At 55.1% G+C, this 25,549-nt stretch overlaps 1 protein-coding gene across 1 annotated transcript; it reads left to right on the plus strand.

Moving 5' to 3' along the window:
* Positions 1-3,276: 3,276 nt before the first annotated feature.
* On the plus strand, positions 3,277-21,223 carry C8G (complement C8 gamma chain). Its single transcript, XM_065572026.1, has 7 exons — positions 3,277-3,529; positions 7,225-7,364; positions 12,397-12,467; positions 15,039-15,140; positions 16,175-16,276; positions 17,273-17,311; positions 20,387-21,223. Exons 1-7 carry the CDS (start codon positions 3,392-3,394, stop codon positions 20,398-20,400), a joined length of 606 nt encoding a protein of 201 aa, XP_065428098.1. The 5' UTR covers positions 3,277-3,391; the 3' UTR covers positions 20,401-21,223.
* The last annotated feature ends 4,326 nt before the right edge of the window (positions 21,224-25,549 follow it).

Raw genomic sequence — 25,549 nt, forward strand, 5'->3', positions numbered from 1 at the left:
CTGCTCTGCAGTTAAGAGGCACCTTCTTTGACTATCTTCTGAAGGATGATGCTCATTGCTGGCTGAATTATACTCCTCCTTTTCTGTCAACCAAAGGACAAACTCTGGCACTAACTGGAGCACAGAAGTAGCTGATCTCTGTAAACTACAGTCACCTGGCTTTCGATAATATTCTGAGGCTTTCGTTTTGGTTATTTCAGTCTGAAGGATTGAAGAGGCATTGTACAAAACCATTTGTTCATTTGAAAGCTCTTCGTCAAGCTCACTTGCCAGAAGAAAATCCACAAAACATTTGGATGACTTAAATTCCTGCTTCAGCTGACGCAGTTTGGATAGCATCCGCTAATGTTATTATGCTGCATAGACCAAATGTAGACTTGCCTTGTCCACGCTGTGCATGGAATGAAATTGCAGAACCATCGTGTTTTTCTGCTCTTGCCTGTAATTTGCTACTGGAATGGCTTGCAGTGTCTACACTGGAGGGAATAGGGCTTTATACCTTTGTAGCAGCTTGGACAGGAGAAGAGCCTTCTTGTTGTACACAAGATCATTGTCTGTCAGTCTCTTCAACCAGGTGATAAAATGCAGTGTCGTGAGGTGACTGTATTGTTGCTGTGCAGTTAGTTGGTTTTACTTTAAGATTCATTTTACTCAAGTAGGGAAGAAAGGCAGGTGAGTCATACACTGCATCCGTAGCAATCAAGTTTTCCACGGATGTTCTGCGCAACGTGTCATCATCTCTGCTTTGATGTGCTGCCTCCCTGAGATCGGTTGCTTCCTCAAAGGTGTCTATGTCATGAATTACACGTACACAGACTGGCGCTAAACTAGATCTATATGTTAGTTATCAAAATGGCCATTTTTGTTCTGTGAGCACTTCGATTGAATCTGTGTGTTGTCATCTCTTAACACTGATACTGACCTGTGCATACGTGTCACTGAATTAAAAAGCTCGTTTCTAGAATAGTTCAACAGCTAGAACTGCCTGCATAGGCAGTTGCAAATTAAAACCTTCTACCAGGCAGAATAGATGCTACCTTGTACGTACAAAAGCTTAGAAATGGAGAAACATTTCATTAGGATTTCATGTACATTTATATCTACCCATTATGCAGCACAGAGTATGGGCATGCAATCTACTGCTACTGGTGCCCAGCCTTCGGTGTGAGATTGATCTGGTCAGTAAATGTATACTGAAAAAGTCAAAACCTATTATAATCACTTGTGAGATACTTTGACAATTCAGACTATGTAATATGAAAACATTTCATGGTAGCATAGTGCAAAATGTTGATAGTTGCTGTTTTTGCCACCTTCTAAACAGATTTATCATTTCTGAAAAAAACCCACATCCTTGCCCATGCAAAACAATACAAATCTTTTAATACATTGTTGTTTGGTAGCTTTGACCAAAACCCACCACATTAAGGTGCTGAAATTACCTTAAGCAGTAAAAGCTGTAGTCAAAGTCCTGTTGCAGCGTTTCTGGAACTGGGCAAAATGATGACGCTTTCTCGTTCGGCTGTTTTCACCTCGCCTACAGGCTTATGCCAGACTTGGCAGTGCCACATCATGCTTCACCTCAACAGCCATAAAATGAGCTTTCTAATGATGTCTGATGTGGTTGTGGGTAGGGTGGGTACATTAAACTCAAAAAATATGACCCTTTATAGAGCATTGCCACACTTTTATAAAGTTAAAAAACAGACCGAGATGATCAGTCAAAGCCCCAGTGAGAGAGCCTGAGACCACAGATTGTTTATATATTCAGCCACATTTTTCTCCTTTCTCCACCGCCCGACAGCTCTCTGTATGGACGAGACTTTTAAGCAGAGGAGCTTTGCACAGGCCAAAGAAAACAGAGCCTAAACAATGGCTTGGGAGCTCGTGTCTCGTCAAGCAGGCCAGGTGTGTTTGGCACTAGTATTCTGCTCTACCCTGCCCCAGGAGATCTGGGGTCAATCCACAGCCCAACCCGGCTCCCACTCCCTGGACCCACAAGAGCGGGAGATGCCATGTGGCCACTTCCTTCTTGTTAACTCGTAGGACTCACTCCAACAGGATATGCTCATAGGGGCTGGAACTAGGGGTGTGCGGGTTGCAGCAGCACCCCTCTGGCTCAAAGTGGTTTCCATCGTACCTTAGAATCATAGAAGTGGAAGGGACCTTGAGAGGGACCCCTGCACTCAAGGCAGGACTAAGTATTATCTAAACCATCCCTGACAGGTGTTTGTCCAACCTCAACGATGGAGATTCCACAGCCTCCCTAGGCCATTTATTCCAGTGCTTAACCACTCTGACTGTTAGGAAGTTTTTCCTAATGTCCAACCTAAACCACCCTTGCTGCAATTTAATCCAGGGTTTACAGTTTGGTTGAGTGGCTCTCAGCACCCTCCTCCCCCCTCTCCCCCGCCGCCTCATACACATTGTTCCAGCGCCCCTGGATATGCTTGAGCAAACAGCTGAAGCTGAATATGTTTTAAAAAACAAGTTTGACCTGAGCAGGAACAAATTCTCACGCACACGGAGTTATGCTGAATTTATACAAGTGTGTTGAAGAGCAGAATTTGAACTGTAATGTGAAAAAAATAGAACAGTGATACGTTTCAGGGTTAGCAGCCCTCAGGCTTCCTGGCATAAAGCTGGTCAGACATCAGGAAGTAATATAGGAAAATACCAGGAAGGTGGAGCAAAATTTGCTTTACTGAAGTCAAGGCTGGAAGGATCCCAGTCAGCAAAGAAGTCCCATTAACTTCAGTGCTTACATTAGACATGTGCTTAAGTGCTGACTAGGGTTGGATTGAAACATGTGCTGAAGTGCTTTGCTGAGTCTGGGCCTTAGGCTCGCTGGAATTAAGCCCAGTTAATGGCTTGGCTAGGTGAGCCCCTTTCCCCAGGGGCCTCTCTGTCACATGTCATTTGTAGAAGGTCAATGCCAGCTCTTCCTGGCCTTCTCGCAGTGCACAGCAGGAGTTTGTCGCTCCACACGCAGCGTGGCTCTCCCTGCTCAGCTCTCCCTCGGCACATGAGTTAAGTCAGGCTCTGGCTCTACCAGAGATTGCACAGGGAGGTGCATTATGGGATGTTATCTTTGGCATGCTGGGCTGAGGGGAGAGAGCCCTGAGACATGTGACCAATGGCTGGGAGGGCTGCCTGGACGTTCAGGGACTCCTGGACTGCACAGCTGTTCCCCTGTGGGGGGCATAGTTGCGGGGGAGCTTTGGTAACACAGCCCCCGCTATGTAAACAGCCTAGAGATTTGCTTCTGGTCACTTCCAATAAGAGAAGCAGAGTGGCTTAATAACCAACCAGCCCGGCCCTCCCCTCCCCCAGGGCCCCACCAACCACAGCCGGGTTCACCAAGGGGCTTAGATGGTCCTGGAGAGAGACCATGGCGTCTGCCGCACCCATCCTGCTCCTCGTGCTCCTTCTTGCTTCACTTGCTCCTGGGCAGAGGCGAAGGCGGCCCCCAGCCCCGGAGAGTGTCTTTGAGAAGATCAAAATCCAGGAGAACTTTGACCTCCAGCAGGTGAGGGAGGGACTAGGGAACGCTGGGCATCCCAGGCACTGGCACAGCTCCCCAGGGGGTCCTCTGTCCTAGAGCTGCTGACCTGCTCCATAACTTGCCAGGCAGGCATCTGGGTTTGCCCAGGCCCAAGAGACGGGCTTGGGTGATGGCTGCTACCTTGGCCAATGTCCCAGGATTGGACCGGGGACCTCCAGAATGAAAAGCACGAGCTGCTACTGTGCATGCTAAAGATGCCAGGCTGCTTAGAGGGGCTGAAATCTCCTCTGTGGCTGTGACCCACCGGGTACCTCAGCAGGGTGTCAGTGAAGGGTCCCAAGGCTCCTGGGAGCTGAGAGTTGCTGAGCACTCAGTGGTCTGCAGTCTCACTCCAGTTTCCCCCAGTAGCCTCAGCAAAGACGCTAAGTACTCAGGGGGCCATGGGGGAGGGGGCGTGCCGCTGGGGATCTGAGGTTGGTTAGGAGGGGAGCTCACTCTGCTGCTGCTTGTGGTATGCCCATGCCCCGAGAACCCCACCGGGGGCCCAGGCTCCAGCACTCTTGATCCAGCACGGCATTTCTCAGGCTGGCAGCTGGGTGCACGCGCCCTGAGGACAGACAGAAGGGATGTGAGCAGCGCTTTCCCCTGCCCCAGCTTCTGGCTCTCAACAGCTAGCCTGAGGCAGTCCCTGGGGAGCTCCTGTGTGATTGCTGAGGTGCCGAGAAAGCTACTGCAGGGAGATGCTATAGAAACATGGGGCCACCTCCCTGCACAAAGCCACAGGGTTTGTGCTGCACAGCTGGGGTGGCGAAAGGGAATCCAAGTCCCCACACGCTGCCCTTATGCCAGGGGCTGGCCCACCAGCCCAAGCAGTAGGTGCCAATCCTCTGGCCACACTAGGTGCCTCCTCCTGGGGCATTCTGTGCCAAAACATTAACAATTCTGCACACAATATTTTAAAATTATGCACATTTTATTTGTCAAAATAACACTACATAATCACGCCAGTTTAAATTATTTTGGAAATTTATTTCAAAATACCTGTCAGCAAGTATGTCTGTAACACAGACAATATTCCCCAGGAGTAGAGAGTTAAAGAAACCCCTATGACAACCCAGTTCCTGTTTCTCTGCCCCCTCCCCCGCAGAGCCCAGCCATGCCCCTCTCCCCCCCCCCCCCCCGGTCAATACACTCTCTCTCCTTCTCCCACAGAGCCCAGCTGCGCGGCCCCCACGAGCCAAATACCCACGCCCCCTGCACAATGGGGCCTTGTCTCAGGGAGGGTATCAGGTGCTACTGTTATATATGTGTCACAATATCAGATCTGTGCATTTAATTTCTATTTTGAGAAATAGGATAAATGTAGCTGAAATATCACAAAATGTTACTTTTTTGCTCAGAATCTGGTCAGTTCTGTAATTTAAAACATCAAACAAAAACTGCAGCATTTCAAAGAACAGACTTAGAAATTACGGTTCAGTGTCCGGTGGCATGTCTATGTGTTTTGATGCCAGAAGTGTCACTCCATGAGCACGTTCAGGGGTGGGAGGCCAAAAACCAAAATTTGGGGGCCTGTGAAGTAGCCATGTCCGGCTTTTCGGTCTATAAATAGCCGTCGGGGGGGGATTTCTAAAAATCTAAAAATGTCCGGGATTTCCCCCCGGTCGGCTATTTATAGACCGAAAAGCCGCCGCTTGGCAGCCAAAGCCCCTTCCCAGCTCCCCACATCCCCTGCAGCCCCTGCAGCCCCACCACGCCATCCCCCTGCAGCTGTCTTCCCCCTCCTCCCCTCCCCTGAACGCTCCGCCCACCTGCTCCTCCCCCTCCCCTGCTTCCCGCCAATCAGATCTTCGCGGGAAGTCTGAAAAGAAGCAGGGGCAGGCGGGTGGCAGCAGCAGGTAAGCTGGGGCGGGGGGGGAGGAGAGCTCGGGGGAGGCGCGGCCCTGGCTGAGCGGCTCCCTTTGGCCCGGGCCGAGTGGCGCCTGGTGGCCCCAGTGGCTCTGGCCCTGGCCCCAGCAGCTCCGGTCCAGCTTGGCTCGGGCCCAGGTTCCGGCCGAGTGCGCCAGCCCAGCCCCAGCCGAGCACCCCCGGCCCAAGAGCTCCGGCCCGGCCCGGCTCGGGCCCCAGGGCGGCGGGCCCGGTTCTGGCCGAGAGCGCCGGCCCAGCCCTGGCCGAGCTCCTCCAGCCTGGCCCCAAGCCCCGCAATCCTGGCTGGAGCTCTGGCCGGAGCGCAGCCCGATTCCTGGGCTCTTTAAAGCCGGCCCTGGTCAGGGGACAGAGAGGGGGGGTTGGATGGGTCGGGAGTTCGGGGGAGGGGGCTGTCAGGAGGGCAGGGGTGTGGAGAGGGGTTGGGACAGTCAGGGACAGGGAGCAGGGGGGGTTAGATAGGTCGGGGGTTCTGGGGGGGCTGTCAGGGGGCAAGGGTGTGGAGAGGGGTCGAGGCAGGCAGGGAGCAGAGGGGGTTGGATGGGTTGGGATTTCTGGGGGTCCTGTCAGGGGGCGGGGAGCAGTTGGATAGGGCGTTGGAGTCCCAGGGATCTGTCTGGGGGGGGATGTGAATATGGGGTGGGGGTGTGGATAAGGGAGGGGGCAGTCAGGGGACAGGTAGGGTCCTAGGCAGTTAGGGTGGGGGGTTCTCAGGAGGGGGCAGTCAGGGGACAAGGAGCAGGGGGTTGGGGGTTCTGAGGGGGGCAGTCAGGGGGTGGGAAGTGGGAGGGAGTGGATGGGGCAGGGCAGGGGCGGGGCTAGAGCGGGGCTAGAGCGGGGCTCCTCCCCCCCCAGTGTCCTCTTTTTTGCTTGTGGAAATATGGTAACCCTATGTAACCAGCATCCAATCCAGTGCTCCTTGTGTAATTCATTTGGCAGTCGGGGAAGCAGGCACTTGTTAAGCCCATGGGGACAGCACATGCGCCAATGCTATGGTGCCCTAAAGCCGCTGAGCGGTGAGCCTGTATGTCAGGTGGATAGTCACCGATAAGCCCTTTTGCCACTCTCAGCCATGGGAAGGAGGGATTCCACCAGCTCCGATGCTGCAGCTCCTGCCTTTGGCTCCTCGTCCTCGCTTTGAGACCCAGCAGCAGCACCCAGAGTTTTGCCCTTGCTGCGGGAGGGATGGGGCAAAGGTGACTGTGTCAAGGTTCCCTCCCCACTCTGAACTCTGGGGTACAGATGTGGGGACCCACATGAAAGACCCCCTAAGCTTATTTTTACCAGTTTAGGTTAAAAATACGCTGACACCACCAAGCATTTTAACCTAAAAATTTATGGAGAGCCACTTGGAACTCTGCCTTTCCCCAAATATCTCCCAAGTCCCTAAACCCCCTTTCCTGGGCAGGCTTGAGAATATCCCCTCACCAATTAGTCCTGGTGAACACAGATCCAAACCCTTGGATCTTAAAACAATGAAAAATCAATTAGGTTCTTAAAAGAAGAATTTTATTAAAAGAAAAGGTAAAAAATATCTCTGTAAAATCAGGATGGAAAATAACTTTACAGGGTAATCAGATTCAAAGAGCCCAGATTTGAAAGTATCTTGTCCCCTTATTGGTCCTTTGGGTCAGGTGTCAGCCAGGTTACCTGAGCTTCTTAACCCTTTATAGGTAAAGGATTTTGGTGCCTCTGGCCAGGAGGGATTTTATAGTATTGTATACAGGAGGGTTGTTACCCTTCCCTTTCTAGTTATGATAGACTGCATTGTGCCACCCCCGCTCCTCTTGTAGTTCTCGGGGAAGTGGTTCCTGGTTGGTGTGGCCTCCAAATGTGACTACCTAAGAGAATATAATCACCAGCTGGAAGCAACCACCATGGCGGTGTCTGCCTCGGAAGGGAAGTCGCTGGCCATCAGTACCTTCCGGAAACTGTAAGTGACCCATTGAGGAACACGTGTTGGGCCAGGAGCCCAGGTGTTGGGCTCAGGGCCAACTCCAGGCACCAGCCCAGCAAGCAGATGCTTGGAGCAGCCCCTGGAAGGGGGCGGCATGTCCAGCTCTTCGGCGGCAGGTCCCTCAGCCTGTGTCAGAGGGAAGGACCCGCCACCGAATTGCCGCCATAGAGTTCCCAATCGCGATCGCAGCTTTTTTTTTTTTTTCTTTTGCTTGGGGTGGCAAAAACTATGGAGCCGGCCCTGGTTGGGCTGGGAGGCTGAGCTGGGATCAGACTCCCTGGCCTCCCATGCTGTGTGTTTGCTGAGTCCAGCCCAGCCTGTAGGACTTGCTTTACGATCCCTGGGACTCAGCTCCTGCAGCCCTTCCTCATATGCTCACCCCAGCAGACCAGGCCTGACTCCCCGTGTGAGAGCACCAACAGCTCAGTGGTGCTGATGCCTGTCTGTGTGAGGTGCCCTGCTACCCCAGTGCCCCATCTCCAAGGCACTGGCATCCCCACTGCAGCTTGTTCTACTTCCAGTGAGCAGCTCCCTCAGCACCCCCTAGTGTTCTCAAGTATGTACTGCATGTACGCTCAACCACTCCATTCAATTACTGCAAGACATGTGGCTACCTCCTTACCTAGCCCGAGTGCCAAGCGAAAACTGTGAACTGTGCTTGAAAATAAAGCTCTTAATTCCAGTCAGCTTTTCTGAGCCTCCTGTGGGTGCTGGCAGCTCTGCAGCGAAGGGACCTCTATTGTGAAGTCAGCAGTCTGGGGGCCCCATGGCAGGGCCTGCAAACAGCTTCTGTCTGGCTCTCCCCAGAAGATATTCCAGCCCAGTGTGTAGGGTTCAGCCAGCCCTTGCAGGTCCCCGGCACGCAGCTCCTCACTCAAGGAAAAGAGGAACAAACTGGAAGGGAGACCGGTGAGGTTGGGATGTGTGGCCCTGATTCAGCACATGCTTAGCTTTAAGCACAAGGACTCAGCCCTGTTTTACAAAGCACCTGCTTGACTTCAGTGGGCTCGAGCACACGTGGCTAAGCACTGGGCTGGTTTGGGGTCCACAGCAGCAAAGCCCTCCATTAAGGCTGAAGGCAAGACGTGCGGTCACTGCTGAGCTGGTAATGCAGAGGGTGCGTTGCAGCCCGGGAGCGCTGGGCCAACGTGTTACCTGCTGCCGACCCTGCTAAAGCAAGATTTCCCTCCCACCCCCCAGGCTGCTTTGGGGTGATTAGAAATGGAGAGGAGCATCTCAGTCACTTCCCAGCCCCTTTGCCTTTGCCAGAGAGAACCTGGAATATGGAGAGAGAGAAAAAACTATCCCTGGTAGGGAGGGGATGTTGCAGATTGGGGGCCTAACGATGCTGCCCATGTGCACACACACCAACACACACGTGTGCACAGGCACACACATTGAAAAGCTCAGGCCCAAAGAAATTACCTCATTACCCTTCCCCCAAAGCCTCAGCCTGTTCCCGTGTGTAGTGTGGTGATGCTGCAGGCAGGCGTTCGTCCCCTTCAGGCATACACCTGAAGTACAGTCCCACTGTGACGGCATCCCCGGGTGCAACCTGGGACCGTGGGTCCGCTGTGCCCCTGAGCTCTCTCCAGCCTGGGCTGTCTCTCACAATGCCTTGCTAGTGACCAGCAGCAAGCCCCTCCAGGTGCTGTGATCACTCAGCACAACTGCAGGTGGAGCCCCACCAGGGCTGCCCAGAGGATTCAGGGGGCCTGGGGTCTTCGGCGGCGGGTCCTGGAGCAGAAGGACCCCCTGCCGCCGAATTGCAGCTGAAGACCTGGAGCGGAAGAAGCTCCGGGGGCCTGGGGCCCCCGGAGTGAGTGAAGGACCCCGCTCCAGGGGCCCCGAAAAACTCTCATGGGGGCCCCTGTGGGGCCCGGGGCAAATTGCCCCACTTACCTCCCCCGGGTGGCCCTGAACCCCACACCCACCTAGATTGCATGAATGCTCCCAGAGCCACTCATGAATCACACAGAGAAAGGCACCAGCCAAATCCCCCCAGCTCCCAGCACTGTACCCCAGGAAAATACCATCTTGCACTGCTCAAGATGAATAGTGCAAATTTATTAATTGGTTCCCCACTTCATCAAGGGAAAGATATACACCAGCCTTTGCAAAATTGAGCAGATTTGCCACATACTTCATACAAATTCACTGGTAAAGATAAACAGTTAAACAAATGTATTGACTATAAAAGATAGATTTTAAGTGATAGGCAAAAACTCAGAGTTAGTTACCAAAAGAAATAAAATATAAGCACGCAGTCTAAGCTCTCAACCCTATTAGACTGGGCAACATCTAGATTAAGCAGTTTTTCTCACCCCACTGGATATTGCAGTCCTTAGTATACAGATTTGTCCCTTAAATCTGGGCCGGTCTCCTCTGTTGCAATCTTCAGTCTTCTTCTCAGTGTCTTCGTTGCTTTCAGCATAGGTGGGGGCAGGAGAAAGGCCAAGCATGGGCCCCCTGTGTTCTGTTTTATACCCTTAGCCCAAGTGCTTGGAGAACACAAGTCCAAGCATGTCTGGTGAGCATTGCTGAGTCCCCAGGCAAGGTTGAGCTATTCCCTGGTGTGGCCTCATGCAGGTGAGTCATTGCATTGTAGCTCCCTTGCTGGACAATGGCTGTTGATGGTTGTTTCACACCCCACCCAGGCATTGGTTATTTTCTTTGTTGTTGCCTCTGGGGAGCTAATATCTGGCTGATTCCCCGACTTACGGCATGTTTTAGTGACCACCGTACAACCACAATACTCATAACTTCACATGCATTAATGATACACATGTATGGATAGAGAAATGACTTTCAGCAGATCATAACCTTTCCCCTGATACCTTACAAGGCCTGCTTTCTATGTAAGATCACGATTACCTGCAGATGAGGAATATGGGGGGTTACAGGGTGCTCCCCCAAGGTACAGAATGTCACACCCACCCACAGGCCTTGCAGGCTGACTCTCGTCAGTGCTTTGGAGGGAGATTGCTCATTATTTCCTGTCCGCGTTCCCTTTCATAGTGTCCCCAAACGTGCCTTTCTCTGACCTTTCCCTTTTCTTTGCATGAGCGCACAGGGTGCTGCCTCCGGGCACTTTCTGGCTCTCCTTCGGTTTGGAGCTAGCGAGTCAGCCAGCTGCCTGGCTTTGCATTTGGTCACTTCTAGCCCTGGGATGTTTGATGTAATGTGATAAAAACAATTGCTAAAATCCTGGGCCTACTGAGGTCAATGAGAAAACCATTGACTTCAATGGGCCCAGGACTTCGCCCAAAAGCCTATGCTCCCCAGTGACCCTGACCTCAGTGGGAGTTTAGCTTGGAACTCACTACCGTGTAGCTGTGGGATATTAATTTAGAGCCAGCTAATGTATGACTTGCTAGGCCTTGAAACAGGATTGGTTCCCTTCTCCTAAACTGTCACCAGACACCTAGCCCAGCCCCCTTCCCCACCCCATAAGGCAGGGGCAGGCAAACTTTTTGGCCTGAGGGCCCCATCGGGTTTTGGAAATTGTATGAAGAGCCAGTTAGGGGAGGGGGGCATGGCCCGGCCCACACCCCCTATCTCCCCCCCCCACACTTCTCGCTCCCTGACAGCCCACCCCCAGGTCTCCTGTCCCATCCAACCCCCCCCGTTCCCTAATGGCAGTCCGGGACCCCTGCCCCATCCACCACCTCCCCCGCTCCCTGTCCCCTGACCGCCCCTGGAACCCCCGCCACTGACTGTCCCCCGCCGCCCCATCCAACCCCCCCTCCTTCCTGACTGCCCCCCCATTCAACCCCCCTGTTCCCTGCCCTCTGACCACCCCAACCCCTATCCACACTCCCACCCTCTGACCATCACCCCGAACTCCCCTGCCTTCTATCCAACCCCCCGCTCCCTGCCCCCTTACCGCGCTGCCTGGAGCCAGCTACGCCACTACGCAGCACAGAGCACAGGGTCAGGCCGGGCTCTGCAGCTGCACTGCCCCAGGAGCTCGCAGCCCCCCTGCCCAGAGGATTGCACCTGCAGTGGGGCGAGCTGAGGCTGTGGGGAAGGGGGAACAGCAGGGGAGGGGCCAGGGGCTAGCCTCTCGGGCCAGGAGCTCAGGGGCCAGGCAGGAGGGGCCTGCGGGGCCAGATGTGGACTGCGGGCCGTAGTTTGTCCACCTCTGCCATAAGGAGTGGCAGAATTATGGCTGCTTCAGAAACCCACATTTCTTGGAACTTTCCATTCCATGGTTTAAATGAAGGCTGCCCACAGCGTGTGGGTGATACTGAGAGGTAGGTAATACCACCTCACTGCTATCTAGCACTTGTCATCCATGGAGCTCAAAGCACTTTCCAAAGAAGGTCGGTATCATTATCCCCATTGTACAGATGGGGGAAACTGAGGCACAGAGCAGGGAAGTGAGTTGCCCAGAGTCATGCAACAGGCCAGCAGCAGTCCCCAGCCCAGTGCTCGACACACTTAGAAAGGTGAAACATAACACGTCATTGCACTGCTGCCTCCATAGCCCTTGAGGCCCTTTCCCAAGGTGGGGGAGGCTTATCAGCCTCGGTTTACAGATCAGGCACATGCTCACTTTGGGTGAGTTTTAGGTGTCTGATATTCGATACCTGGGCACCCAGAATGGAGGGAACTAACTTAGAGGCCAGTGAGGCCAGATTTCAGAAGAACTCAGGGCCAGAGTTTTCAAGTGCTCAGCCCCTAGCAGCTCCCACTGTGACACAGACACATTTTCTGAAGAGTTCAGCACCCAGGTGAAACTCTGGCCCTATGTAACTTACCCAAGCTCCCGCAGCGCTGACAGACCGCGCCTCCTGCATTGACCTCTCCCTGTAACACGTTTTGAGTGTGTAAAAATAACACCCGCAAATGAGAACTACATAAACCAGGGTAATAAAGAACACAGCAGCATGGTGCAGCCACGACACCTTTGCCCTTTGATAGGTCCTCGCCAAGCGGTGGCTTTTCTCTGGATGGATCAGAGGAATCTAACACATATGCTGTCTTTCTCCCTTCACATGCACAGGGATGGAGTATGCTGGGAGATTAAGCAGCAATATCGCTCCACCAAGGCCAAGGGGCGATTCCTCCTGAAAGGTGAGTGAGGGGCTGGGGTTGGAAGAGGTTAGTGTTGGGTGTGTTTGGCGTGTTCCTAGGCAGGACTTTGAAACAACCAAGCTAGCGACAAGGCACGTGCTGGCCAGGGCCGGCTCTAGGGTTTTTGCCACCCCAAGCAAAAAATTTTTTGGCTGCCCCACACCCGAGCCCTGGGCTCTCACCTGCCCCCACCAGTGCCCTCCCCCACCCGCACCCCCTGACGCCCCAGCCCTGGGCTCTCTCTTCCCCCCCCACCCCACCCGCACCCCCTGCTGCCCCAGCCCTGGGCTCCCCCCGCACCCCATCCCACCCGCACCCCCTGCCGCCCCAGCCCTGGGCTCCCTCCCCCACCCCATCCCACCCGCACCCCCTGCCGCCCCAGCCCTGGGCTCCCCCTCACCTCCAGCCGGTCTGGCGTTGGCAGGGTCGGGGTACCTATTGGGTCCTGGGAAGTGGGTGGGCGGAAGGCCCACTGCTAAAGGATCCCCCCCTAGCCTAAGAGGAGGATCTACAGGACCTGAAACCCAACTGATTTCGGAGGACAACTAATGAAATAACAGGGACAGGAGTGCGGTCAGAGGGTCAAAAGAAGGGGGCCTGACGGGGACACCGAGCAGAGAGCCCCGGACAGCGCCCACTGCTCCTCAAAGGTGTCAAGGGAGCCAGTGGACCCTGCCCAGAGGAACTCTGCCCGGATACGTGACCGGACAGAGGATCGGAAACAGGCCCACAGTCACAGGAGTCTCCATTGGCCAGCCTCCTCTCCCTGGTTTTCTAGATGGCCGTTTTAGCCAGGGCCAGGAGGAGGTTGACCAGGAGGTCCCGTGACTTTGTGGGGCCACGCATAGGAAGTGAGTAGAGAAGAAGGTGAGGGGAAAAGCGTAGCCAGAAACGTAACAAAATGTTCATGAGGAGCCGGTATAAGGGGTTGGGGTAAGCAGCGGGGCTCCCGGGCCGCACCTCAGCCCTGGGTCCCTCCAGCCAGGGCTCCTGCCTCCAGGACCGGTGGGACCCGGGAGGGCAGAGCTGAGGGACCGCCCGGCAGGAGACTGAGGAGCCGGGGCAGGGTAGCCCCAGAGGCCGCGGAGCCCCGGAGAGTGGATGTAGGCCCCGCACAGCAGTGCCCCACCCTCTATGGCCCCGCTGCTGCTTCTGGCCGTCCTCCCGCAGTCCCTGGGCGGCTCGGGCCGCTTCGCCCAGCCCCGGCTGCAGCGCTGGGGGGCAGCCGCCCTGCGGCACCTGTAGGCAGCTCCGTGTGTCCCGCGGGGTGGCCCCCAGCCCGAGTGTCCCCCACTCGGAACCTGCCCAGCTCTGCCACAAGGTGTGGGCGCTGCTCCCCCGCAGCACAAACTACAGCGGCCCCAGGGTGCCCCCACGCATGACGCGCTGCTGCTGCCAGGGCCGGCTCTAGGTTTTTGCCGCCGGAAGAAAAAAAAAAAGACGGCCGGAATGCCGCCCCTGAAAATGTGCCGCCCCCAGCACGTGCTTGATTTGCTGGTGCCTAGAGCCAGCCCTGGTGCTGGCTGAGCTCCCAGATCTGCCCGTTATTAGCATGGCAGGAAATATGGAGGCTGGCGAGCGTGGGGCAATTCTGCTTCGCCAAGCTGTTGTTTGTCTTTCTATAGATGTTTGCTCCTGTAGGGACCCCAGCTGGTGATCAGGGCATAGCTTGTGGATGAAGAGGCCAAGTCATTCTTCTCCCTGTGTTAATTCTCTGGCCCCCATCAACATAGTATGTGAACATCTCACAATCTGTAATGGAAGAGACAAGGTGGTAGCTTGTATTAGAACCTAAGAATGGCCATACTGGGTCAGACCAGGGGTCCATCTAGCCCAGTATCCTGTTTTTTGACAATGGCCAATGCCAGGAGCTTCAGAGGAAATGAACAGAACAATCATCGAGTGATCCATCCCCTGTCGTACACTCCCAGCTTCTGGCAGTCAGAGGCTTGGGGACAGCCACAGCATGGAGTTGCGTCCCTGACCATCTTGGCTAATAGCCACTGATGGCCACATCCTCCATCCACTCAGGGGTCTATCCAGACAAGCTTTCGAGCTCCACAGAGCTCTTCTTGTGAAGCTCGCAAGCTTGTCCCTTCCACCACCAGATGTTGGTTCAATGAAGCACCTCCCCAACCTTCTCTCTCTCATACACTGGGACCACCAGGGCTACAACAACTCTGCAACAGTCCTTCATGTATTTCTCCTCACACACCCCTGGGAGGCAGAGCAGGGCTATTACCCCACTGTACTGATGGGGAACTGAGGCACAGACAGGCTAAGGACCAGAGTTTTAAAGTACTTAGGCCCCTAACTCGTATTGCACAAGAACACTCAGAAAGCACAGGGTGGAGCGGGTACTCAACGCCAGGTCTCCTGAGTCCTAGGCAAATGCCCTAACCACTGAACCACCTTTCTCTCCTTGGTTAGCCTTCGTTGTCTAGCTAGTGTCACTGCAGTTAGTACAGAGCCTAGCACAATGAGGCCCTGGCCCCTGGTCCTTGCCCGGGGTCCCTACACACTACCATGAGACCAGTCCATAATTTGCTATCCCGTGGCTTTGGCTCCTAGGCCGTGGCAGCAACGTGGATGTGGTGGTGGGGGAGACAGACTACAGCAGCTACGCCATCCTGTACTACCAGAAGCTCCGGAAGATCTCCATCAAGCTCTATGGTGGGTGTGCAGGCTGATGGCCTTGCCATTTGCTACCCTGGGGAATTGCCTCCCCATGGCGAGGCACTGAGGCACAGTGGGGCAGGCTGTCAGACTAGGGGGAATGTTTGGACCCAGGGGGCACTAGTGTCCCTCATGGGGTAGGGCCCAGACAAGCGCCCCAAGTTTTGTTTGCTTACAGGTTAGATTGGGGTGACTTTGCTCAGCGCCCCAGCTTGTGTCCTGGGGCATTTCCTCCAGGCTGCTCCCTCCCAGCTCAGCTCTATAGCCATGGGGTCCAGAACCAGCACTGTTTGTGCTCCGGCTGCTCCCCACACATAGGGGTGGCACTGTGCCGGAGGGGTAGGGCTCTGCTGTGGGGAGGTGAGGGCAGTGGGGCTTTGGGGCTGATTCTATTTCACATGGCAGCAACGCTTCCTGGAGGCTGCAAATGTCTTGGTTTGAGGCTGGGCTCAAGTGTGTGGTAGGAATCACACTTGCTCATGGGAAGGCTGAATTTGGTCTGGTGGCTCCAGACACTGGATGGATGATCACCAGACTCGGACTAGAGCTGGGCTTGAAATGCTTTTCCTGCCCCACAAACATGTTTGAAATGTTGAAAAATGGCCCCATCCAGCATAGAGAGAAAAAAATCAAAATCTCAAAAATTTTCACAAACTAAACGTCAGAAAAAAATGTCGACTGGGTCAATCAAAATGTTTCATTTAAATTTCAACTATTTAAAATGTGGGTTTTTTAGTATAATTAGCTTACATCTCTAAATGTAGAGTCACTTTGAAACAGAGAAACTGGAATGTTTTCTTTAGAAAATATCAAAATGAAACATTTCAACAATTTCAAAACTTTTTTTTCTGAGTGGAAAATATTGTCAAAACTGCCCCTTTCCCTGGGAAAGTTTTGGTTTCAACAAATTGGCATTTCCAACAAGAAACATTCCATGGAATGGTTCCTGACCCACTCTCCCCAGTCACTGATGTCCTGGGGCCAAACACCGTGCCTACCATTGGCTTCTCTTTATTTCATCCCTCCCAAAGGACGCAGCGTCCGGGTCAGTGACGCCATCGTGGGTAAATTCGAGCAGCGCATCACAGAGATGAACATGAGCGAGGACTTCACCTACTACTTCCCCACGTATGGTGAGTCCTGGCTGTCCCGCTGTCCAGTGCAATGGGGGTGGGGGGTCGTCTTCCTCTGCACCCTGGGGCAGGGGCGATGTTCCTTCTAATTTTTATATCCATGTGTGGAATGAATTTTATTATGTGCACTGATATGGAGGTGATGTGTGGCGGGGGGGGGGGCGGGGGGCAGGGAGTTCGGAGTGTGGGAGGGGACTCAGGGATGGGGCAGAGGATTGGGGTACAGGGGGGGTGAGGGCTCTGGCTGGGGGTGAGGGCTCTGGCTGGGGGTGTGGGCTCTGGGGTGGGGCCAGGGATGAGGGGTTTGGGTTGTGGGATGCCCTGGGACTGCGACGGGGAGATTGGACTCCCCCCAGCCCTTTCTTGCCACAGCAGCCTGGGGCTGGGATAGAGGGTCTCTCCCCGCCACGGCAGATCGAGGGACGTGATCATTCCCCTCTATTTGGCATTGGTGAGGCCTCATCTGGAGTATTGCGTCCAGTTTTGGGCCCCACACTACAGAAAGGATGTGGACAAATTGGAGAGAGTCCAGCGGAGGGCAACAAAAATGATTAGAGGGCTGGAGCCCATGACTTATGAGGAGAGGCTGAGGGAACTGGGATTGTTTTTATCTGCAGAAGAGAAGAGTGAGGGGGGATTTGATAGCAGCCTTCAACTACCTGAAAGGGGGTTCCAAAGAGGATGGAGCTCGGTTGTTCTCAGTGGTGGCAGATGACAGAACAAGGAGTAATGGTCTCAAGTTGCAGTGGGGGAGGTCTAGATTGGATATTAGGAAAAACATTTTCACTAGGAGGGTGGTGAAGCACTGGAATGGGTTACCTAGGGATGTGGTGGAATCTCCTTCCTTAGAGGTTTTTAAGGTCAGGCTTGACAAAGCCCTGGCTGGGATGATTTAGTTGGGGATTGGTCCTGCTTTGAGCAGGGGGTTGGACTAGATGACTCCTGAGGTCCCTTCCAACCCTGATATTCTATGATTCTATGTGCCCTTTGTTGCAGGGTTCTGTGAGTCCGCGGATCAATTTCATCTGCTCGATGGTGAGTTGCAACCCCCCAAGGCCCGTTGCTGCTCTGCTCACCCCGTCCGGCAGGGCAAGTGCCCCCCGTGCTCCCCATCAGCCTGCAAGGCCTAGTGGGTGGGATGGTATTGTGCAGCCCCAGCTCAGCAGGGAGAGGGAGTGGGGAGAGGGCAGAGGGAAGGAAGTGGAAAAGTCTCCTTTCCATCATCTAATGTCAGCCTCAGGCAGCTCCCCCATGGACCACACACTGCTGTCTGAGTGGACTCCCTGGGGTGAGAGGATGGGGTCAGATGGGGGGGCTCTCTGGGATGGGAGGATGGGGGGCTCTCTGGGGTGGGGTCAGATATGGGGGCTCTCAAGGGATGGGGGAACAGGGGCAGTTGTGAGAGAGGCTCCCTGAGGCCTAGAGGACAGGGTCAGATTAGGATGGGCTCTCTGGGGTGGGGGGATGGGAGTAGATATGGGGCTGTCAGGGGCATGGGGGACAGGGTCAGATGGGGGGTGTGATGGGATCCCCGGGGTGTAGCCTGGGACTGTGGGACTACTGTGCCCCCTTAACTTTCTCCAGCCCGGGCGGTCTCTCACAATGCTTTGCTAGTGACAAGCAGCAAACCCCTCCAAGTGCTGTTATCACTCAGCACAACCGCATGTGAAGCCGCACACCCAGCTCTATTGCATGAATGCTTCCAGAGCCACTCATGAATCACACAGAGAAAGGCACCAGCCAAATCCCCCCAGCTCCCAGCCTTGTGCCATGAGAATGTACCGTCTTGCACTGCTCAAGACAAGCAGTGCAATTTTATTAATTGGTTCACCACTTCATCAGTGGAAAGTGGATATACACCAGTCTTTGTAAACCTGAGCAAACACCCTTACCAAACACTTCAGTCAAACTTACTGGTGAAGATAAACAGTTAAACACATTTATTGACTACAAAAGATAGATTTTAAGTGATTATAAGTGATAGATGAAAAGTCAGAGTTAGTTACCAAAGGAAAAGAAAATATAAGCACACGCAGTCTAAACTCTTAACCCGATTAGACTGGGCAACATCTAGATTAAGCAGTTTTTTCTCAGCCCACTGGATATTGCTGTCCTTAATACACAGGTTTGTCCCTTAAACCTGGGCCAGTCTCCTCTGTTGGAGTCTTCAGTCTTCGGAGTGTCCTTGTTGCTTGCAGCATAAGTTGGGGGCAGGAGAAAGACCCAGCAGTGGGCCCCTGTGTTCTGTTTTATACTCTTAGCCCATGTGTTTGGAGAACACAAGTTCAGGCATGTCTGGTGGGTGTTGCTGAGTCACAAGGTGAAGCAATACCCCTGTGAGTGAGTCATTGCATTGTAACTCCTCTGCAGGACAATGGTAATGTGTTTTCAGCACTAGGGTGACCAGACAGCAAATGTGAAAAATCGGGACTGGGGTGGGGGGTAATAGGAGCCTATATAAGAAAAAGAACCAAAAATCGGGACTGTCCCTATAAAATCGGGACATCTGGTCACCCTATTTCAGCACCCACCCAGGCACTGGTTACCTCTTCCCGTGTCATTGTCTCTGGAGATCTCGTATCTGGGCGCTTCCCAAACCCACAGCATGTTTTAGTGAAAACCATACAACACAATTCATATAATTTCATACGCATTGATTATATACAGATTGAGATAGAACAATGGCTTTCAGCTGATAGGCATGCTTTATATGCAAGATCACAATTATGTATAAATGAGGAATATGGGGGTTAGAGGACTCTCCCCCCAAGCAGGGCCGTCCTTAGGCATACGCAGCATACACGGCTACATAGGGCATCCGAAAATCTGGGGCACCATTCCCCGCGTTGGCAGCGGCTGGAATCCTCTCTTCTCCAGCCCCTCCCCTGCGCCGGGCCGGTGGGCTTCTCCCCGCCCCCAACCCTGCCCCCTCCCTCACTCGCTCCTCAGCCGGCTCTGGTGCCCCAGTCCTGGGGAGCCCAGAGCAGCCCGGCCGGTCACTGGCGGCGCCCTGGCCTGGCCCACCGCCACCCAGAGCGGAGTCCCTCCCTGGACCCTGCCTGCCTGAGCAGCTCGGTCTCCGGCGGGGGCCGGGACGGGGCCAGGACAGGAGGAGTCAGCAGGCAGCTGGGCTGAACGGGGGTGGGGTGACTTAAAGTGACAGTGCGCTCACTGTCTCTCACACTTCCCTAACACACACACACACACACACACACACACACACACACACACACACATACTGTCTCTCTCACACACAGGCTGGCTCTCACACCCACATACATTCTGCCTCTCACAAGTCACAGTTCCCCAGTACAGATTGTCACACATACACGCAGTCTCACACTCCCCAACACACTGTCGCACAATCCCTCAACACACAGTCACATACACACACTGGCTCTCTCTCTCTCTCATACACACACACACACACACTTGTATTATTGTTGTTGTTATTACTGCTTGGTACTTCCTGGCCAATGCTCGTGGTGAGCCAGGAGTGGCTGGGGCTGCAGGAGGGCCCTGGGCTCTGGCAAGATGCAGCCCCCATGTGACAGCGCGAAGCCAGCCTTGAGCCACTGCCGCAGCGTCTGCAGCGTACGAAGCTTCGTGTGTGTCAGCAATGGGGGGTTCTGGGGGTCCGCAGGCGGGGGTGGTGGCTGTGCCCCCTCGACACATTGGGGTCAGCGGCGCTGGCTGGGGACCGCCTTCAGTGGAGCATAGGGGCACTAGTTTAATAATACTGCATAGGGCCCCATAAATCCTAAGGGCGGCTCTGCCTCCAAGGTATAGACTGTCACGGGGGGCTCCCTGGGGCATGGGGGACAGGGTCAGATGGGATGGGGCTCCTTGGGGTATGGGGTCAGATGGGCTGGGGGCTCCCTGGGGCATGGGGGACAGGATCACGTGGGCTGTGGGCAGGAATGGGGTCTGTTCCAGGGCAGTGGCCCAATACCCATCTCATTAATGTTTTGGGATAAGGCGGTGTTCCTCCAGTCCCGGTCATTATCTCGTCCGAGGAAAGCTGACTGAATGGCAGCGGGTGGCGGCTGCGGCCCTTGGCAGTGCCCAGGTGGTGCCCCTCCCCTCAGCCCCTCTCTATCTGCTTTTCAGAAACGAAGATTTAGGTGAAGATGGAAATGCCAGAGACCCCGGGAGCCAACCAGCCACGTCTGCAACCATGCTGGGCACAGGAGCCTGGCCACTGGATCTGCCAGTGAACTCTGTGGCCCAGTTATTCAGCCAGGGCTGGGGAGCTCCAGGTGGACGCTGGGCCAAGGGAGTGATGAAGGGGTGGGACTGGGGTCTCCTCTGTAGCCCTAACCCTAGTGTTTGTTCACCCCCAGCCCTTGCTCCCCCTCACTCCCCAGGCTCATGTCTCTTCCACACGATATCACCACACAAAGGCAGATTCAGGTTTTGTGGGGCTCTGCACCAGACCAGTGGGGCCTGCTCCCCACCCCTTCCTCCTGCAGTCCCCCCCAACCCCCTCTGTGCTTCTGCCGGAGAGCGGGCTTGGGGAGCAGGGGCTTCCCCCCACTTCCTGGCAGGAGCGCCGAGTGGGCAGAGTGGGTTGGGGCACAGGGGCGCCCGAATTGGCCGGGGCCCCGTTGGCCCAGTGGCTAATCCATCAATGCCCCTGTGCCCTCCTGCGGGATCCCTGGCCCAGCTGCCCCTCACTGCTACTGCCCCGCTCCCCTGACCTGATTCGGCGCTCGCTCTCCTTGCTGTCCCCAGAGGGGCTGTGCGTCCCCATGAGGAAGCCCTGCTCTTCTGACACTGACGCAGCATGGCCATCAACCCTTCGCTTCCGCCTCCTGTGCGCTGCCCCTTTCAATTGCTCAGGGCCTGGCTGGGCCGTTGTGCTGGGCTCAGTCTGACTGGCATGGAGCGGATGCCCAGCTCACACTCTCTCTCTGGACTCCACAATAAACGCGGGCCAGGCTGGAAGGCCCCTGTGTTCCTTGCAGATGGGAAAAGGATACAAGTGTGCCAGGAGGGTCGGGAAGGGGGAACCCCCCTCCCAGGGCCCCACACGGTTCCAGCCTCTGTGGTGAGCGGTTATTCCTGCTGCCCCGGCAGCGCATTCCTTGCAGGAGTGTTGCGCCAGTCAGTGCCATTCACCCGGTGTCTGCAGTCCTTCAACAACCCGGTTTGCTGGAGATGCCTCCATTGCCCCTTGCCCCGTTGGCTGTGTGGGTCCCAGCCCCAGCCCTGTCCCCTTATCATGGCTTCAGTCCCTGGCCCCTGAACATGGCTGATCTGCGGCACCCTGCACTTCCCCTGCAATGCCTTGAACAGCTGATCTGGGGAGGAGCGGGGGTTCGGGGTCACACGTCCATTCAGCCAGAGTCCCACACGGGTTAAATACCAAGGGGCTGAAGCTGAAAGGAGAAACCGCTTCAGGGCCCCACCCAGCTGGGCCTCTGCACAGACCCCTCTACCACTCTGACCCCTGCTGCCACTTAGACCAGAGCATCTGCAGAGACCCCAGGCATGTAACTGGTACCCTGTACCCACAGCTGCAGTGCTGGCCGTGTGCAGCCCCCTCCCCTGCAGGCAGCCCCCTCCACCGTGCTGCCAGCCAGGTGCAGCCCCTTGCACTGTGGGTGCTAGCCATGTGCAGGCCCCTCCCCCATGGTGCTGGCCACATGCAGCCCCCTCCCCTGCAGTGTCACAGTCCCCTTCTCCGTGGCTCCAGCCATAGGCAGCCCTTCCACCACTGTACTGGATCCACAGAGGTACCAGTCCCATAGGGCATCTCCTGCAGACGTGCAGCCAGTTGTTCTGTGCCATCTCCACAGCAGCACCAGCTGCTTTGGGGCAGTGCCAGCCATGCACCTCATCCTCCACAGAGACACCAGCCACCTGCAGGGCATTGCGTGTGGAGGCACCAGCCCTATTCAGCATGACGGTGCCACTCTCATCCTGCCCCCCTGCACACAACCTGGCGCCATCCCAGTGTCCCTTGTCGCCAGCCCTAAGTTACAGCTCACCCAGTGCTGGATTCCAGTCTCAGATGCTCGCCCACATACCTGCACACTGTGCCCTTCCAGCCCAGCCCTTCCTCCTCCCCAAAGAGACAGCGGGATCATGCGACTGTGCTAGTTTGACCCCAAGTCCCAGCATTCCAGTGGCTTTCCGAAGGAATCCCACAATAAACCACGAGAAGAATCCCAGAGTGCATAGCGTCCATCAGTGGAACAATGCTCCCTGCGACACCTGCCCAGAATGCTGTGCACTGATGCAGGGGGAGATGGGTCAAGACTGGCTGTATGGCCCCACTTCATTTGGATTAGTTATTCTGCAAAAGTCCATGTGATCATCTCCAAAACCCTCCCCACGTGGACAAGCCACAGCTCAGTGAGCCCGGGAGCACGCACTGAACAGAACCCAAAGCTCCCACCCATTGGTCCCATTTACTGTGTCACGGGACCCAGCTATGACATGGCAACATGGTGACACATGCTCCAGTCCTGCAGGGGACATGCGACCAAAGCATGTTGGAACCCGGTTCCCCAATTGTGCTATTGTTATTTACTGATTTGTACTAGCACCCCTATGTGCCAGGGGCTTCCCAAACACTGGGGCTGGGAGTATGCGATCTAACGACCATCTGCGGGGGACGGGGGCGAGCGAGAGGACAAACCAATATGCGTCACTCCCGACAGAGCTGGCTATGTAAGAGGGACTGAAAGGTGGACCTTGGGCTTGAGGAATATGGTTAAAAACCTGCTTAGCAAGGCCGAGCCATGTTTGATGTGTGCCATGTCAGGAGCTCACCCCGTGCAGCCTGGGCTGGGATGTTTCCAGGCCATGCAGAGTGGGGACAGGCAGGAATGTTCAGGAGGGAGAGAAGCCCCTGCATGAGCCCCGTGCTTTTGCTGAATGGACACAGGGATTGAAAGGACCCCGCTGGGAGGGTGGGCTTGTCATTTGCAGAGGCCCAGGGGGAGTGGTGCTGTTTTTGCCCACGCCCAGCCACTGGGGTTTTGCAATCTCGTCTGAAATTCCTAACACATGTTGTTTATCAGGGGAGCTTACGTAAGGCAACCTCACTGACCCTTCCACTGTGTTCGCTGCTCATTGTTTCTGCTGCCCATGTGCCATGCAGTCAGAACTCAGCTGGCAGCATCTCCTGGGCATCCCACTGCTCCAGCCCTGGCAGAGCAAAATGCCTGGGACCAGTGTCCTGCTGGGCACCAGTGTCCCACAGCAGCAGAAGGATCACTGCCAGGCAGAGGCACCTATGTCTTGTTGACACCCTTTGGAGAGTCAAGGTGCCAGCCCTGGTGTCCTAGCCCATACCCCACAATCCCCCTCCCCCCAGTTTCAGCTAGTTACAGCTTGCTTCGCTTTCTGTCCTAAATGTGCATCGTGTTGCTGTGCCCTGTTAAACAGCTGCCATGCTCCTCCCCAGCGGTGGCTGTAGTTCAGGGATTCTAGTACAGGTACTTTGGACTCCTTCGTGATGAAAGGTGCTGTAGAATTGAATGTCAGTCTCATTATTTAACACCCCCCCTCACATGAAGCCAGGCCCTTGTTCCCAGGTGACCTACCTAGTTCACTCACCTAGACTCTGGATAGTCAACATCTGATGCCAAACCAACAAGCCTTCAACAACTGGATTGAAACCCCCTGGGAGCTCTGAGGGACTCAGCCTACTAGGGACCCACATGCTGTGACAACCTCGTGGGGAGCTCAGCCTAGAACCCCAGTACTACTGCCCCTCGCCCACAGACCCCTGCTGCTGAAGCTAATAGAAATCCTCTTTTATTAGCAGCGCTAATTTCAGGTCCCTTCGCCTATCTGTCAGCCCAGCCAGTGAAAAGCAACAGCACATCTGATCCACAGGTACATGAAGCCCAGTACATGGTGCTGCAGTGGAACAGAGATTTCAGTCCAATTGCTGCTTTCACACCTTCGGAAACCAATGACATTTCCAAGAGGTAAATGACACCAGAAGCTGGCCTGCAAGCGCAAGGTCTGGAGTAGGCGTGATAGTTTCCAGATACCATCTGTACTCAGAGTCAACACTGCCAGGATCCTGTCTTGGGTCTGCCCCAGACCTCTTGGGTGACCTGGGGCAAGTCCTGTCCCCTCTCTGCACCTCCAGTCTCTACCAGTGAGCTGGGGTAACAATCCCGCCCTTCGGCTTCTCTAGTCAGTCGGTAAATGTTTCGGGGCAGGGCCTGTCTCCCACTCTGTTCACGTACAGCGGGGGGGCCTCTGACACAGCGGCAATGGGTGAAATGGCTAATCCTTCCCCCTCGTGGGGCTTTGAGGGGGAAGTCAGGAATGTGTGGGGGCCAGACACTATGGGGAGGGAGGCCACGGGAATAGATGGGGCTGGCTTGTGTCCCTGTCTCTATGGATAGGGGCTTTACAGTCCAGTGGGATACTAGGTGGGGAAAGGCTGCGACCCTAGCCCCGCTCTGCCCCCCACCCCCAAGGACTCTCCCGCCCTGCCTGGCTTTGGTGTTGTTTTAATAAAGGATAAAGCCCCCCTCGCACAGCAGCTCTTTCTGCAGGAGAAACCGGCCGCAGCTGGACATGGGGAATGTGTGCAGGGAGCCTGGGGCAGAAAAAGCAACTGTTACAAAAGCAGGCACCTTACGTAAAATTCCCCTGGCAGGGAAGGAGCTGTGGGGAGAGGCTGGGCTTGGGAGCTGGGAGCATGTTGGTGAGGGAGCCCCAGCAGGATCTCTTTGTCCTGGCTGAAAGTCTCTGTGTTAAAAACATGTTGCACATTCACAGCCCTTCCCCTGCAAGGATCGCAAAGCGCTTCACAAATACAAATGCATTAACCCCCACACTTCCCTGGCAGAACCTGTGTGCTACAGATGGGGAAACTGAGGCACCGGCCTTGCTGGAGTTCACAGAGTCAGCTAGCAGCAAAACTGGGATTCGAATCCAGGAGCCCTGACTCCCAGCACAGTGCGTTAGCCTCAGGGCTGCTCCATAGCATCTCTTAGCCTGGCAAAAGGCCAGGGGCTTTATTAGCCACATGTGCAAAGGTGGAAGCTGGCCGCAGAGAGGTGGCTTGACTAAGTGAGGGGCACCTACCCAACCCAGGAACAGAAGCCAGGCCCCAGGACTGCCAGGCTGAGGCCCTGTTCACTGGAGCACGCTGCCTCTCCTTTTGGGCTCATCATCTCTCTCCAGTTTAACAATGAGGTGAGCAAACCTAGACAGCCCCCCTCTTGCAGGGAGCAGGCCTAGGGGTGGAGGGGTCTCTTTGGGAGACTTCCACTCACTGCCCTGATCTTCCTGGGT

This window comes from Chrysemys picta, chromosome 18 (assembly GCF_011386835.1).
Source record: "Chrysemys picta bellii isolate R12L10 chromosome 18, ASM1138683v2, whole genome shotgun sequence".
In the NCBI taxonomy this organism is placed as follows: domain Eukaryota; kingdom Metazoa; phylum Chordata; order Testudines; family Emydidae; genus Chrysemys; species Chrysemys picta.